Source organism: Carex rostrata, chromosome 2, assembly GCF_964058835.1.
Source record: "Carex rostrata chromosome 2, lpCarRost1.2, whole genome shotgun sequence".
Taxonomy (NCBI): domain Eukaryota; kingdom Viridiplantae; phylum Streptophyta; class Magnoliopsida; order Poales; family Cyperaceae; genus Carex; species Carex rostrata.
Genome location: NC_135919.1, coordinates 11,001,103 through 11,018,455, shown reverse-complemented (window position 1 = coordinate 11,018,455; position 17,353 = coordinate 11,001,103). Strand labels below are relative to the sequence as shown.

General features: G+C 36.9%; 1 protein-coding gene across 2 annotated transcripts; it reads left to right on the top strand.

Annotated features, from left to right (window-relative positions):
* Positions 1-1,983: 1,983 nt before the first annotated feature.
* On the top strand, positions 1,984-17,347 carry MOR1 (ARM repeat superfamily protein). 2 transcript variants are annotated; one of them, XM_078324433.1, is made up of 52 exons: positions 1,984-2,403; positions 2,504-2,609; positions 2,711-2,834; positions 3,415-3,494; positions 3,583-3,760; positions 3,851-3,915; positions 4,050-4,132; positions 4,217-4,302; positions 4,418-4,531; positions 4,793-4,912; positions 5,013-5,115; positions 5,534-5,670; positions 5,778-5,843; positions 5,930-6,106; positions 6,326-6,397; positions 6,614-6,721; positions 6,811-6,916; positions 7,082-7,194; positions 7,285-7,372; positions 7,614-7,714; positions 8,058-8,165; positions 8,264-8,369; positions 8,458-8,537; positions 8,627-8,776; positions 8,961-9,036; positions 9,133-9,257; positions 9,369-9,479; positions 9,555-9,704; positions 9,794-9,868; positions 9,982-10,063; positions 10,167-10,294; positions 10,584-10,679; positions 10,777-10,851; positions 10,929-11,024; positions 11,116-11,217; positions 11,333-11,434; positions 11,524-11,706; positions 12,103-12,214; positions 12,386-12,462; positions 12,730-12,809; positions 12,896-12,964; positions 13,062-13,188; positions 13,273-13,395; positions 13,489-13,725; positions 13,989-14,147; positions 14,238-14,335; positions 14,603-14,759; positions 14,850-14,966; positions 15,566-15,661; positions 15,823-15,894; positions 15,993-16,206; positions 16,752-17,347. In XM_078324433.1, the coding sequence occupies exons 1-52, from the start codon at positions 2,241-2,243 to the stop codon at positions 17,012-17,014; spliced, it is 6,036 nt and encodes a 2,011-aa protein (XP_078180559.1). In that variant the 5' UTR covers positions 1,984-2,240; the 3' UTR covers positions 17,015-17,347. The 2 variants fall into 2 exon arrangements, with proteins under 2 accessions (XP_078180559.1, XP_078180565.1); XM_078324439.1 differs by lacking the exons at positions 1,984-2,403; positions 2,504-2,609; positions 2,711-2,834; positions 3,415-3,494 and having other exon boundaries at positions 3,714-3,770; positions 3,860-3,915.
* The last annotated feature ends 6 nt before the right edge of the window (positions 17,348-17,353 follow it).

Here is a 17,353-nt window from a genome sequence, read left to right as displayed (position 1 = left end):
TTTGTTGAACGAGCCCGTAATGATTTGCAACCTGTTTGGTTTTTTCTTAGTAAAAATTAGAGGTCAAGCCACCCAACTATTTATAATACTTTTGTTATTACAACGAAAAATTTATTCTATCCAGATTTTGAACCTATAACCTTTCACATAGAAACCATATGCCTTTGCAACTAGATCAAATGCAAGTTCTTCTTCATCGAAGAGTAATTAAATTTATAAATGTCTGTTATTAATTTTAGAGTAATGGTTTACCTCATAATTTTTCACAAATCACAATAAATATGTCAGTTATCATACGGACCCCGCAATTTTCTCTTTTTCATCAAATATAAAAAGCCCTCCCCCCTGACCCCTTATAAAGTGCATTGATTACGAATCTGAGCCCTAGAGCAAAAAAACACAGTGGCGGAGCCACGTAATGTATTAGCAGGGATAGGCACATAATTATAAATTTAAATAACGAATATGTGATCAGCTTTGACAAAAAAAATAACATTAGAAAATGTCAATTAAAGAAAGTATACCAGGCATAACAATTAGTGAAATACAATTAAATCACGATTAATATATTGTTATATATGCAAACTTCTATAATAACTAGTTTATTTATTATAAATAATCTCATATGTTAAATAGGAGGGTGTATGAGAGTTTATTTCCGTTTGTCGTGGTGTAATGTTCGAGTTTAGAGTGAACGATTCATCTTCGGATTCCTCTGGGTAGGTGACTCCTCTTTAGGTAAGAACGAAAGTAGACTTTATGACTATGAAGATCAAACTAAATAGGGATTAATTATATAAAATTTTGATGTTGGCGAATGGAAGTCAATTTTACAGTACCTGTAGCATGTTATTCTATATATTATATAGAAAATTTAGTATAAATACATAATTTAAAAAAAAATAAGAGTCAATTGATCACTATTTTCAAATAGTACGTCCGTCTCGCCTTTGAATCCTTGTTGATTGAGCAGGTTATCTAATGATGTACTAAAAAAAAGGATGCGTAGTAGAAAGGATAGGAAAGAAAAGGAAAGGAAGCAAGTTTAATTCCCTTCACTTTTATTAAGGAAACTGATATATCTTCTTAATAAGACGATTTAATTCCCTCCACTTTTGATTACATCATATGCGTCGGTTTCTAGAACTCTGTTAGATTTATATATATCTTTTACTCTAGGCTTGCATGAGAAAATTACAACACTTCGATTTTGTTTTGATTAACATCAATATTTTGCAAAAATTTACCGATTTAAATAATTTAAGATATTGATTTTTATGTTATTAATTTCTATAAAAATTTGAAATTATTCTTTTACACGTATGTAGAAAAGTAATATAAATAACATCTAATAATTTTTATCTTATTATTGTTCCAAAATTTAAAGAGTAAAGATATTAGATAAGTATGTATGCATGGTTCAAGTTTAACATAAAAGATCGCAATTATAATCCGACAAGCCAATGGACCCACACTGTTTAGCGGAATAGCATATTGAACAAATCTTCTACGTAGATTACTGCCATAGAAAAACCCACCGAAACTATTCAGTATCCTGCCCCGCTCCCTTGGATCAGACGGCAGCGTTAACTTTTTTTATTCTCATCGACCCAATCACAAGTTGCCAGCTGGAAAAAGCACAACGTCTCCATCTTCAATGGCTTTATTCAAAAAATTTCAAAATCGAGCCGAGCCTTGGGGACTGACATCTCATCGCAATTTTGTACGAACTGAACCCGGTTCAGGCATCGCCGCCTCCTTGTCACTACCGAATTACCGATCCCGACCCGAAACCTACCATCTCTCTCGTGCGGACCCTAACTAATCGAAGAAATCATACCTTGGACACGGTCTATCGGGACATGTTTGAATTAGCTTCCACTGACATGTGCAACATACTAATTCTACTGTATTGGGTCCCACTTGTCTCGATACCTTTTGTCTGATAGACCTGATCCACGGTGTAGATCCTCAACAAAACTCGTCTCTCTCTCTTCTGTGTTTTTTAATTTTTTTTGTTGTATTCCCCATTTCTCCTCTATTTTTTTTTGTTCTTTCCCCTATCCTACCCATTTTTCGCATCATTAAACAAGGGAAAAATCGAAACAGTATTTACTTAAAATTTATCTGGGATCCCAAACCAGTCGATCGGATCCGCCATTTGCGATTTCAGTTCCAATTCGTGTCTATAAACTATTTTAACTTCCAAGTGATACTTAACGAAGGATCTCGCTAGAGAAATGTCGACGGAGGACGAGAAGCTTTTGAAAGAAGCAAAAAAATTACCTTGGGAGGAGAGGCTACTACACAAGAACTGGAAGGTGCGAAATGATGCTAATATCGACCTCGCATCGGTCTGCGATAGCATCATGGATCCAAAAGACTCTCGCCTTAAAGAGTTCGGTGAGATATACCATCCTTTCTCATTTATTTTGATGAATTTGCAATCTGTCTGCTCTTTTAATCCCTTTTAGATCTGAGATTTTATCTGTCGTTCAATCAGCGCCTTTGTTTAAGAAAACTGTGGCGGATTCGAACGCCCCCGTCCAGGAGAAGGCTTTGGATGCGCTACTTGCATTTTTGAAAGCTGCTGATGCGGATGCTTCCAGGTACGATTTACTATAAAAGGAGGTTTTATTTTTTAAATGCATGTTATATTTATTCCCGTGCATCATAGTATGATCAGTTGAAATATTGTTTTTTACAATAGGTATGCCAAGGAGGTCTGTGATTCAATTGTAGCTAAGTGCCTCACTGGGAGGCCAAAAACTGTGGAGAAGGCCCAAGCAGCATTTCTGCTCTGGGTTGAATTAGAGGCAGCTGAGGTGTTCTTGGTCAGTAACATGCTTATTCAATGTTACTTTTAGTTTTGAATTCAATATTACGTGATAATTGTTGAATTGCCTCTGGAATATGCCACAGCCATGTCATTTTCCTAGCTTCTAATTTAGTATTGGGAAGATATGAGTTCTGGAAGCATCGTCCTGTTCTACAGTCTTAATTTTGCTTAATTCTAGTTATTTCGTCATTGGTTTTACTAAATCAGTCTCTTAGGTAGATCTTAAGAACGACAATTTCCTAATTGTAAGTGAAGAAAAACATATGTATCACTGCCCCGGAATCGAGTATCCAGCATGACATGACCCAATATGATATGTTATTTTCGATTCAGTGTACACTGGGATGCAAATGTCAGTGTCCGTGCTGCATAGCTCAAGGCCCATTGCAATACCAGTGTTTTTAATACTGTGCCAAATACTATGATGACTGATGCAATACTAAGATTTTGTCGAAGCAATTACCCAGTCATCTTGTTTGTCTGGGTATGTAGTAATATATAATCTCGTCTACTCCATTTAGTATGCAAATTTTTCAAAATGACATGATGTTTTGGTTGCATTGTGATGTCGTCAGGATGCAATGGAGAAGGGCATAAAAAACAAAGTTGCAAAGGCGGTTGTACCAGCCATTGATGTTATGTTTCAAGCCTTGAGGTTTTGTTTCTGTTATATCAAATTTCATTGCTATTCTGTCTTAAGATAAAATCCTAAATCTAATTTATGTCTCTTGCACTCTGAGCAGTGAATTTGGCAGCAAGGTTGTGCCACCTAAAAGGATTCTCAAGATGCTTCCCGAGCTATTTGATCACCCAGATCAAAACGTGCGTGCATCATCTAAAGGCCTGACTCTCGAGCTGTGCCGATGGATAGGAAAGGAGCCTGTCAAATCAATTTTATTCGAGAAAATGAGAGATACAATGGTATGATTGAGTTATATTAAAATTGGAGTTTTATCATGCTATGAATTGATACTGAAATTATAGTCTTCTCTTTTTTTGATGCCTTTAAAGAAAAAAGAGTTGGAGGCTGAACTTGCAAATGTCACTGGCACTGCAAAGCCCACCCGCAAAATAAGGTTTTAGGCTGCTTTTATTATTATTTTTTTTACTATGATATACCTCATTATATGTTGAAAGCATATTTTGTTACACAATTGTGCTTAGATGTAATTAGGTACTATCTTTTGATGTCTTTAAAATTTGTTCACAGAGCTGAGCAAGACAAGGAGATAGAGATGGAAGCTGCTCCGGAGGTGTCTGGTGCCGGTCCAATAGAAGAATCGACGGCTGAAGGTAACCTGTCCTTCACTCACTTCCGTCCTCCATTCTTTTTCTATATAATGCCATATTGGGTTATTATTCTTTTTCTTGTTGCAGCTGCCCCAGTTATAGATGAATATGACCTTGTTGACCCTGTTGATATATTAACACCTTTGGAAAAATCTGGATTTTGGGATGGAGTTGTAAGTATTCCTATGTACTTTCCTAATTTCAAATGGATTGTGTTTTGTTAATTTTGGTCAATTACACTTCCATGCTGTTCAGTTAATTATTCTGTCCTTTTCATAATTATATTAGAAAGCTACTAAATGGTCCGAAAGGAGGGATGCTGTGGCAGAGCTCACAAAACTTGCCTCAACTAAAAAGATTGCTGCCGGTGATTTTTCTGAAGTTTGCCGGACCCTTAAAAAGGTTAAATTTTATCCTCTCAGAATTTTAAATTAATGATAGGTTATGTGAGGTCCTTTCCCTTTTGCTTATGAAAATCTTTCTTGAGAATTTATGGTAAAAAGAACTGCAATGGAGTTGTAAACCTACTCTCCCGCAAAGACATACTGCTCTAAGCACTGTATACCCTTATTGTTTTTTTATCTTGCCATTAACGTGGATTTGCAATTATGCAGCTTATATGAAGTTAAAATAACAGCTTCATGAATTTGTTGTTTGGTGCAGCTCGCTACTGATGTAAATCTGGCTGTATCAGTTGAGGCAGTACAAGCCATTGGAAACCTAGCAAAGGGGCTAAGGAGCCATTTTGCAAGCAACTCACGGTTTCTGCTACCTGTACTACTTGTAAGTACTCTTTTTTTTTCTTGAAATATTGTTAGGTTGAATGCTTGGGTGCCACTGATCAGTAAAATAACTTGAGTTATCTGCTCCTAAATTTTTACAGGAAAAATTGAAAGAAAAAAAACCTACATTGACTGATGCCTTATCTCAAACTCTTCAAGCCATGCACCAATCTGGGTGTTTGTCACTAATGGATGTAACTGAAGGTAAAAGTTTGATCTTATAATTATACCAAGTCCTAACAGTCCTTATCTAAGTGATGTTCTGTCAACATATCCTGGAAAGGCAATGTCACTATCAGCTGGCTTTCAGTGCACTGATCAATCATAACATCCTGTCAATATTTCTGGATGCCATTATAGTCTGGTTTCCACTGTTTTGAGAGATGTTGAATATTTTTTTCTTCTGATGATTAAACATGTAAAACATAGAGCAAAGCTGTAACCGAACATTAGTTTAATGACGGAACCTAAATTACAACATAAAGACTAAACAGAGCCAATTTTCCCGAAAGAAATAGGATTTGTAAAGGTCCAATAAAGTTTCATCCCCGAGCTCTTCTGAATTATACAGTTGTACATTAGCACCCTATCAATGATTATGTGTGATTGTGTTTTGTCGCAGATGTTAAGGTCGCTGTCAAGAATAAAGTTCCCCTTGTAAGGTCTCTAACCCTTAACTGGGTGACGTTTTGCATTGATACAAGTAATAAGGCTACTGTGCTTAAGCTGCACAAGGAATATGTGCCTATCTGCATGGAGGTATATGGATTATACTACTACATTTTACACATAATACAGCATATTCTGGATGCGTTTCCCCTCTAGTAACTCTTTTCTTTTGGATGCTTTTCTTACATTTTTGACAGTCCTTGAATGATGGAACGCCTGAAGTGAGAGATGCAGCCTTTTCTGCCTTGGCTGCCATTGCAAAGGTTATTCCCTTATACATAAAACTGATCTTCTTTTCCAATAAGCACATCTTATCTGTCGATTAATGTGACATTTGTGATTTGTTTAGATGGTTGGCATGAAGCCACTAGAAAGATCGTTGGAGAAACTTGATGATGTCAGAAAAAAGAAGTTATCTGATATGATTGGATCTAGCAGTCCTGGTGCTGTTGCCGCTCCCAGTTCTGGAACTGGTTCAGGCTCTGTATCATTATCAGTTGGTGGCGGTGGCAGCACCAATCATGAGGTAATTTAGTTTTCTCATTCTCATTCTCAAAAAATAAGTAAATTTATATTAAGGAAGTCTTAGATTCCTGGAATTAGGAACCTTGGAATTGGTTGGAGTTTACTTATTCTTCTTTATTTCATGGTCTGACAGAAAATGATCAACTAGGATGTTATTCCAACAGAATAATAATAAAAGACCCTAATTGGAAACAATGCTATAATTTGCTTTATTTGATAGGCTGATAATGGTGCAACGGTGAGAAGATCAGCAGCAAGTATGCTTAGTGGGAAGAGGCCTGTTCAAGCAGCGGTCAGCATTAGTTCTATTCTACTTTATTTTCCAATGCCAAACAATGTTCCCAGTTCTATCCTATTTTATTTTATCTGCAACACAAAGCGATAATTCCGTAGTTTATTGGCACCAACTGCTTGTGTTGGAAATGCTATTGAAAAATATTTATCTGTATGAGCTTTAGAAGTTCTTTCTTTAGGTAAAAATAATGTTAATTGTTTAATCTTCATGCAGCCTGCTGCTAAGAAAGGTGGTGGAACAGGAAAGACAGTTACTTCTAAAAAGGCTGATGGTGGTGGTGCACCTAAGGCCTCTGCACCTGTTGCAATAGAAGATGTTGAGGTTGGTACAAAAGTGCAAACAAATGCATATACATTTTCCATAACTGAAATACGTGGTATTTGATTTGGTATGTTATCAATGATTTGCAGCCAAGCGATATGAGTTTGGAAGAAATTGAAGAGCGACTAAGTAATGTCATTAAAGCTGAAACAATAACTCAGTTAAAGAGTAGTGTTTGGAAAGAGCGTCTAGAAGGTAACTGAATTTTTGTTGCTTGATGTTTTTTTTTTCCTCAAAAGTGGATAGGAGGCTTAAGAGTGCTGCCATGTAGTCTTGTTTATTGGACTATATATACTGCACTTTTTTTGTTTGTTTCTGCTTTACTTTTGCCTGAATATTCTCCTTTTTGTTTCTTTGCAGCAATGGGAATGTTGAAAGAAGAGGTTGAAAACCTTTCAGAACTTGACCAGTATGCTGAGCTCTTGGTTCGTTTATTATGTGCTGTCCCCGGTTGGAGTGAGAAAAATGTGCAAGTATGTTTTCACAACTTGAGATAAATTTCTGTTCATTTTCTCTGTTCTTTTCTAGTAAGCCATTTATCTGATGACATTTTTATGTGACAGGTTCAGCAACAGATTATTGAGGTTATTGCCCACATAGCTTCAACTGTCAAGCGGTTCCTTAAACGATGTGTTGTTCTGTGTATTCTTGGTATGCATTTTTTGCTGTTCTGTATTCCACATACATCTAGATTTTTATATGCCTATGTGATGAACCTGACTTCTGATGGTTCACACCGTACCATCTGATTTTGACTGGAGTATTGAAAACTATGGATTGACATCTCTATATAGCCGGGGTTGAGTTTTTCTTCCATCACTTGTCGTTGAAGTGTTGCAATATTTCAAGGTGTGCATTAAATGATACATGACAAGTGTTTTGACCTTGGCAGGTATTAGTGAAAGAGTGGCTGATATCAAAACACGTGCTAATGCAATGAAGTGCCTGACTGCTTTTTCTGAGGCAGTCGGTCCTGGTTTTGTTTTTGATCGAGTAAGTTCCATGTTATTTGTTCTTAGTTTCAATGTTTTGCCAGGGATCTAAAGGTTATTTGGTAATTTTAAATGCTTAATTGCCATATGTTGCTATGCTGCTAGTATCTACCGTATGTAATTGATAGAGATAATATATTCAGTAGTGATTGTTGGCAGGAGCTCTTCTGTTAGATAACATGTAATGTGCTATATTCTAGGATGAACTCATTAACGGGGGATAATAAATAGAGTGTGATACTCTGGGGCCAATGCATGTCTATCATTTGTGTCGAACAACAAAGATGTTATAGGTCCATGCTGGGTTGCTTACATTTTGTGACTTTGTGCATTTATACGTTCAGTTATACAAGATAATGAAAGAGCATAAGAACCCAAAGGTTCTTAGTGAGGGTATACTGTGGATGGTCTCAGCTGTGGAAGATTTTGGCATCTCTAACATAAAGCTGAAGGTACAAGATGTCTCCAATAATCTCTAGTTTGCACTCCTTTGTTGATGGTATTCCTCATATAGCTAATTGACAGCGGTTAAACTATTATTTGGTTGTAGGATTTGATTGATTTTTGCAAGGACACTGGTCTGCAGTCTAGTGCTGCTGCAACACGAAACTCAACAATTAAGCTTATTGGGATGCTACATAAATTTGTTGGTCCAGGTGGTCTTTCTATTTCTTTCTGCCATATCATTAATTTTTAAGTAGTCGTTGAAGTATCATGTAATGACCAAGAGAGCCATTCCTGCAGACATCAAAGGCTTCTTAACTGATGTTAAACCAGCACTACTCAGTGCTCTTGATGCAGAGTATGAGAAAAACCCATATGAGGTATGTTTTATTGTCGTTGGTGGATAACATGTATTCCATTATTTCTCACCAGTTGATACAAATTTCATGCATGGAGTACTATTTTACAGGGTCCTGCTGTGGCTCCCAAGAGAACTATAAAGGCTGCTGATGCCATGTCATCTGCTTCTGCAAGTGGATCTGATGGTCTGCCTCGCGAAGACATCAGCTCAAAGATAGGACCTACCTTGCTAAAAAATATCGGGAGCCCAGACTGGAAGGTCATATTAACACTTTCATCTTATGTTATCTGACTTTTGACTTTATATTTGCACTTTGTAATACTTGCATCCTTGGCTTTCTCATCTTGGTTTAAAGCCATTTTTGTCCACCTAATTATTGAAGCATTATGAACTTTATTTGCTAAAAGTATTTCTCTTTTCCTTTTTTTTTACAATATGGCAGGTACGCATGGAGTCAATTGAGTCCGTGAATAAAATTCTGGAGGAGGCTCATAAACGAATTCAGCCTACTGGCACCAGTAAGTAGCTTTTGCATATTCTTTTGTGTATAATATCAATAAGGAAGATTGCTTCTGTTTTTTGATGCAAGTAAATCTCCTCATCCAAATATACAGTTGACTTGTTCAATACTTTAAGAGGGAGACTATCAGACAGTAACAAAAACATAGTAATGGCAAGTCTGTCTACTATTGGTGCCCTTGCAGCTGCTATGGGTCCTGCTGTTGAGAAAACAAGCAAGGTTATTTAAATTTCTTTCATTATAGTCTTTTCTTACACCTATTCTATTTTAATCTCGTTTATCGTCAGTTTTTATTCTTTGCAATGACTGTTTAATTATTATTTGTATCAGGGCATTTTGGCCGATGTTCTGAAGTGCCTCGGTGATAATAAGAAGCAAATGAGAGAATGCACCTTGAGTACTTTAGATTCATGGATTGCTGCAGCTCATCTAGATAAGACGGTAATGAATCTTGTAAACATCTATTCTGCAAAATAGAGGCAAATTTTGGTTAACTGATTTGATACCAATAATTAGGTTCCATACATTGCGGCTGCTTTGGCTGACCCCAAAACTGGTTCTGAAGGGAGAAAAGACCTTTTTGATTGGTTAGCTAAGCAAATTCCAAAATTGAATGACTCGTCAGAAGCATTGCTTTTATTAAAGCCAGCTGCATCTGCTTTGATGGTAAGAACTTCTGTTTATTACTACGTTACTGTTCTCTCGTCTTTTTGGTCTTGAACTTTTCTTATAACCTTTGTCTTTTCATTGGAAAGGATAAATCAGCAGAAGTTCGTAAAGGAGCAGAGTCCTTTTTAGGTGAAATCATAAAAGCTTGCGGCCAAGAGACGGTATGTCCGTCTTCCTCTCTATAAATGCAGCAGACAACAATAAACATTTAATGCAACTATGCATATTTTGGCTTTAATAATGTGCTTAACTAGTTTAAAAATTGGGTCTGTAGGTAATCAAGGGTCTGAAAGATCTACCAGGGCCCACTTTGACTGCAGTAGCGGAGAAGCTCAAATTGAATTGCATACCAGATGGTGTGTCTTCTGTACATATCCCTCTTTTCACTTCGTTTTTTTTTTTTTAATTTTAAAGCAGTTCTATCCTTTGTTAAAACTTGCTTTTGTTTGGACGTACCAGATTTCTCTGATGCTGGTAGGATGATTACCACAAGCGTCACAGCAAAACCTAGCCTGAAGAATGGGAAACAAGCAGTAAGTAGTATGGGTGATCGCGTATCTAAGGCTGGCAGTAGAACTGTCTCATCGGTATTTAATTTTTATTTTGTTCTGCAACTTTACTTTTTGATAAATACCCTGATTCTTCATTTTTCTATACAGTCCATATTGATTTGATCAGATAGATATACAACTTGTCTTCGTTTTGTTATATGTTTACCAAAGAAGAAGAAAAAATCGATGACTGGCTCAATTAGAATTTTTCATATGACTGTTTCTTAATGAACTGCTAAAAGCAAACTGATGGATCATACCTGAGACTATAATTTCCAATTTCTTGAGATTTATGGAATTTACTTTTCGTCCAACATGGTCACAGAGGACGGCTCCTACAAGGGCATCTAGTGCAGTGATTTCCGTTCAAGATCTCACCTATCAATCACAGCCTTTGTTTAACATCAAGGACTCCAATAAGGTAGCACACCAAAAGTATCTTTCATATAATGCATGCACCTGGTTGTTATCTTTACAGGGATTGGTTCTTAACTTCTTTTTTCTGTTTCCAAATCCAGGATGAGAGGGAGAGATACGTTGCACGCAAATTCAAATATGAGGATCCTCGTCCTGAGCAGATTCAAGACTTGGAGGTTTGCATAATATTTATTGATGTTGTTATTTTTTTTTGGCACATAATCTAATATTGTCATACTTGAAACATTCTTAGTATGATCTGCTAAGGCATATAAGGGAAGATGTTAGCAGGCGACTTCTCAGCACTGATTTTAAAAAGCAAGTGGATGGCCTGGAAATATTGCACAAGGTACTTCATTGTTTTTGTCAGTGCAATTTGTGCTCTTCATACTTGAAAATAAAATTTCTAGTGGTTCACCTGATTTTTCACTTTTGTATAGGCTTTGCAAAGTAGTACAAGAGAAGTTATTGAACTTATTGACGTGCTTTTGAGGTGGTTTGTTCTCCGGTTTTGTGAAAACAATACTACTGTTTTGTTGAAAGTAAGTTCATTTCTTGATATTCTTACTTAATTTTTGAGTTTTTGACAACCTTGTAAAATATATTCAGAGCTAATCAACCCTCTCTGTTTTTTTTTCTCTTCTCGCGCACAATCAGGTTCTGGAGTTTCTTCCTGAGCTCTTTGATATTCTAAAAGGTCAGGGCTACGTCTTGACTGAAGCAGAAGCTTCACAGTTTTACCCATGCCTAATAGAGAAGGTGCAGTCCCAAATATTATTTATCTTTTCATTAACAGTCCCATTTCAGGAAACCATTAACTGAAGCACATAACTTTCCTCTGCTTGCAGTCTGGCCATAACATTGAAAAAGTTAGGGAGAAGATGAGAGAACTAATAAAACAAACAGTTGGCATCTATCCTGCTCAGAGGCTTCTTCCATTTGTCGTAGAGGGAATCCGCTCAAAGAATAACCGCACAAGAATAGAGTGCGCTGATCTTGTGGGTTATATAATTGACAATCATGGTTCTGAGGTACACTATTAATTGTAGTACTATCACCTTGTCATAATGGATTTTGAATGAACGAGCTCGACTTGTTCTGCATATGGAGTATTGAAATGTAACAAGTGATATAGTGATTGAATGTAATAGTTGATACCAAAACTCAACCAGTTTTGTGTTGGATTATCTTTGTTGGGTTTATGCCTTGAATTTTTGTCTATTCAATTGAGTTATAGCAGCCAGGTTAATTTTCCAAATGGTCCCTAGTTTTGCTAGTTCTCTAGATTTACTCCTTCTATTAGTAGGCATCCTAGTCAGCGCGATTTACTTATCTGGCCATGTTGATACTTCAGAAGTCAGCACAATGTATCACTGAATTTCTTGATCTGCTGTGGATTAATTTTATTCTCTTTTTAATTTTTCCAGATAATTGGGCAAATGAAGTCTTTGCAAGCTGTTGCTGCGCTAACGGGTGAGCGAGATGGTGAAATTAGGAAAGCTGCCCTTAATACTCTTGCCACTGCATACAAAAATATCGGTTTGTATTATTCTTCCATACTAACAGCAAATAGTTCTTTTTGCCTGCTATCTGAAGTCCTAAATAAGCTTGGATACGAGCAGGATCTGACTTTATCCTGATGACACTTATCTCCAGAAATTGTTTGGAGAATATGAATGCCGCAACTTATGCTATTTATTGTTTCTTCAGGGGAAGATGTATGGAAATATGTTGGAAAGATTTCAGATGCTCAGAGAAGTATGCTTGATGATAGGTTCAAGTGGAAGGTTAGTATATAAATAAATTGCTGTAGGCTATGTTATGGACAGTAGCATCATAGCTGACGCAATACTGATATGGAAATACTGCAACTTTTAAAATCTTTCGGTAAAGCATGTTTTGCATATATGAAATACTATTACTTTTAAAATGCATAACACAAGCAAAAAAAGAAAATGTATAACACAAGGAAAATAACTGGCAGAACTTGGGAAAATAGAGAGTTCTTTTTTGTGTAAAGTGAGTCTGAAGATTGTATTCTGCTCTAATATCAGGCAAGAGAAATGGATAAGAGGAGAGAAGGCAGGCCCGGTGATGCCCGAGCTGCTTTGAGGCGTTCTGTCCGAGAGAATGGGTAATCTTATGTTCTCTTCATATGCAAAATTATATATATCTGGTGCCTATCAGTTGAATTTCACATAAAAGGTGTGTGCATTTTAGGTATGAAGCTGCAGAGCAAAGTGGTGAAGCGTTTCAAAGATCTTCTATTTCCTTCTCATCTGTGGCTAGGTAAAATCCATTGTATTTTGAAAATCATAGTTTTCCATTTCCTAATTATCTTGCATCAATAGTTGTTATTGATTGTGGTTATCCCCTCCTATCATAGGGAACACACGGGATATTTGGACACACACATGGAGAGGCCTATGATGGCACGGCATCAACCTGTACCAATGGGCCCCACTAATTGGCGTGAAGCACTTGAAATCATTGCAATGGGTCAACCTGACCAGGTATACATTTCAGTGGATAAATATCCTTTTCCCTTGTAAGTTAAAAGATAAACTCTTTGTTTCTCATCATATTTTCTAATGCAGTCTGTTGAAGGGATGAAAGTTATTTGCCATGAGCTGACACAAGCAACGAATGATGCTGAAAGCAGTTTTGTCGAAGATCTTGTCCAGGAAGCTGATAAATTGGTTTCCTGCCTTGCAGCAATGGTAATAACCAATCTTATCTATTATGGGATAAAGACTTAAGAATTCTTTTGGAGTAGTTTTGTATATTATTAATTTACAATGCTACTTTGGCAGGTCCCAAGGTCATTCAACTTCAGCCTTTCTGGGGCATCCTCACGGTCTTGCAAATATGTCCTCAACACTCTGATGCAGACCTTCCAGATAAAGAGACTTGCTGATGCTGTAAGAGAGCAAACCCTAGACAACCTAATAACAGAGCTACTGCTTTGGCTTTTGGATGAAAGGGTCTCTATGATGGATGATGGCAGCCAGCTACTTAAAGCCCTGAATGTCTTGATGCTTAAAATTCTGGTATCCTGCTCATTTTATTTTATTTTTTCCTTTTCCCCCATTTAAAGGGAATGCTGCCATGAAACTGGTTCTAGTTCCTTTTAAACTACCCTTTGTGGCTCAGTATACCTTTTTCTTAGACTGTAGCTTTTTTAAGTTAGCATGCCTTTTTGAATGTTCGAATGTTCAGTGTTATCGTTATCAGCTTTCATTTTTCTTCCTTTTCTCCTTATTCTTGAAAAAATACTTGTTTTTTTAACTACTTTCATCTTTTGTTTTATCAGGATAATGCAGAGAGAACTTCATCTTTTGTTGTGCTCATAAACCTTTTGAGACCACTGGACCCTGCAAGGTGGCCTGCATTGTCACCACCGGAGGCTCTCCCCACCAAAAATCAGAAGTTCTCTGATCTGGTTGTTAAATGCTTAATAAAGCTGACCAAGGTGGATTCCTTTGTTTATGATACTGGTTATTATTTATCATTAAGATTGGGTTCTTATTATTGAAACTCTGATTTATGTGCAAAATCCCAGGTTTTGCAACAAACAATAAATGAAGTCGACCTTGACCGAATTCTCCAGGGCATCCATTTGTACTTGCAAGAACTTGGAATGGAGGAGATCAGAAGAAGGTACCTGTCTTTTCAAAACAAATGTGTATAGTGGAATATTTGAGGATGTTTTCAATAAAGTTTGCATGGCTTGTTAGTTAGTAAGAGAACTGGAAGCAATGAGATATGAAGTTACCCATAACACTAAATTAGTTAATTATCACTACTGTGCTTCCAAAAAGATCAATTATTATAGTCATGGCTAGGATGGTGCTGACACTGAAAACTTGGTGCAATACTAATTTCCTTCTATGTTTTTTCTTTATTTCTTTTCTATGTGACATCTAGGGCGGGTGCTGATGATAAGCCACTAAGGATGGTCAAAACAGTCCTCCATGAACTTGTCAAGCTTCGAGGGACGGCAATAAAGGGGCATCTCTCAATGGTTCCTATAGATATGGAGCCTCAGCCAATAATTCTGGCTTATATTGACCTTAACCTTCAGGTAGCTTGGTTTTAGAATCATTGCATTGGCTGTGCTAGCACATTTTATCTGCAATATTAGTACTCATTATTTTGGTCCTTTGTAAATCAGACACTAGCAGCTGCGAGGATGTTGACTCCATCGGGTCCCATGGGTCAAGCCCACTGGGGTGATACCGCTTCAAACAGTCCCAGCGCCACATCACATTCTGCCGAAGCTCAACTGAAGGTGCCACAACACTATGCAGTTTTTTATATCCACTTTTGTCTCTCTACATTTGATCTTATACTTTTATTAACCTGCCTTTTTTTTAAAGAGTGAAGCTATGGGACTATTCATAGCGTGGATTGGTCTGTACTATGGATCAATATCTCTGTTTTCAAAGTCCAAACAGTCGATCTGAACCATTCAACATGATCTCCAAACAGCAAATCAAATTTTACATTTTTAACAATTTTTTTAGATAGGTAGAATATCACTTGATCTAAAAATTCTAGACAATTAAAAAGTAGTGGTTTTCTACCCATCTAAAAAAATAATAAAAAAAATCTAAAAAAATGTTAAATTAAGTCCGCACGTACATTTTCATATGGGGATTATGTTGAACAGTTCAAATCCACTATTTGAAGTTTGAAAATGAAGATATTGATCCATAGTACGGATCAATCTGCGCTATGCATAGTACCATAGCCTCTCTCAAAAAAGAAACTTCAGGAAAGTGCTTAATGGAAATCAGCATTTGGATATTTGTTTCATGGTGTATATCTTTTGCACTTGGTTATGTTAACCTTTCTATTGGTTTATTATTTGCAATGATTAAAAAACAGCAAGAGCTAGCTGCAGTTTTCAAGAAAATTGGAGACAAACAGACATGCACGATTGGTCTGTACGAGCTCTACAGGATTACTAAACTATATCCCCAGGTAAATTTCACTTTTGCTTGTTTGATATTTCTTAGGTTTGCTAGAGAACAAAAATAGTTATTACTCAAGATCGTTGCAAGTGCTAATATTATATACCAATAGAAGTATCACCGAAGATAAAAGGAAAACAATATGAAATTTTGTCTTTGGAACTTTTGCAGGTTGATATCTTTGCTCAGCTTAACAATGCAAGTGAAGCTTTTAGAACCTACATCAGAGATGGTCTATCCCAGGTTTCTTTTCTACCCCCCCAAAAAAAAATAGTCCCTACTTCCTTCTAGTAAACGAGTATTGCATCTAAGTTGCATTTTTGGCACTTGGGCTTTTGCAGATGGAGAAGAATGTGGTTGCGGGGAGATTAACATCTACAGTTCCTATGTCAACGCCTCCTCCAATAGCATCTGTTACTTCACCAAAGTTTGCACCCATGTCTCCTGTTCACGTAAAAATAATAAACACTAGGCCTGATAACAATAATGCATATGCAGAGGATGACGCTAATGGCACTGCATCTCCCTTGAGAGTACAGGCTGACTTTTCTGCAGGTATTTCCCCAGTTAAATTCTTTTTGTTAAAATTTCTGGGTCCTGGCTGATTAATTCTGTTAGAAGGACATGAAAGGGCTTGCATGGAAATATACTAAATGGAGGGACAAAAGCCAATCGAGTAGAACTAAAATGAAAGGGCTTGCTCAGAATGACTTCAAATGATGAATCCAAACCTGTTAAAACCGATCTACTTCATGAATAATGCTTTTACATGTCAAATTTCTAAATTTCCAAACTAATTTAGTATAAAATCAAGCAGTTAATTTAATGCGTTCAATTTTCATTGTAAATTAGTTCAAAAATATATAAATTTAACATGTGTAAATGCATAGCTCGTGAAATAGACGAGTTTCAACGGTTTAGATTCGTCGTTTGAAGTCAATCCAATATAAGAGCTAAGCTCACCAAAGAGCTTGGTGAGCTTAAGAACACCTTGGTTCTACTCAAAGTCGATTTTGGAAAAAAGTGGAATATGAAATTAATAATTTTCATGCCGTACCTCGTATGGCAAAATAGACTTATGTAAATGCATTATTATTCAGGTCAGACAGCTTCCGGTGTCCTTGCTCTTAGAGAGAGGATGAGAAGCATGCAAGCAGCAGCTGCTATGAGTAACATGGATGGTGTGACCCGACTAACAGCCAATCTGAACATGAATGGTGGTGCGCATCATGTCACCGAACAGACCAATTCAGAAGTCCAAGTGCAACACTCAAGTGCCCCTCCCATGGATGAAAGGGCTCTCTCTGGACTACAAGCCCGGATGGAGCGGCTAAAAAGTAGCGGTGCTATGGATTCATTCTAGATCGTTTTAGTGCCCGAGTAGTTAATACTTGACCCTTTGCCTGTGTAATTCTTGTAAATGAGAGGGTCAAGGATTGGGTTTTTTTTTTTTCACTTGGCATTTTCCTGCATGCATGTGCTTGAATGCATGAAGGCTTGCTTTAAGAGAAGCTATTATTGCTTGGCAGCCACTGCCTAGCTCCCTAAAAAAAAAGAGAAGCTATTATTTGTGTGGTTAGTGCATCTGGTGTCAGTTGTTTTGTTGTAGTTTTGAGAGTCGAATAGATGACTATATTCCAGATGCTTGTTTGTAATTACCTGCAGTTAGAAATAGTATAGAGTTCTTGCTAACAAACTCGGT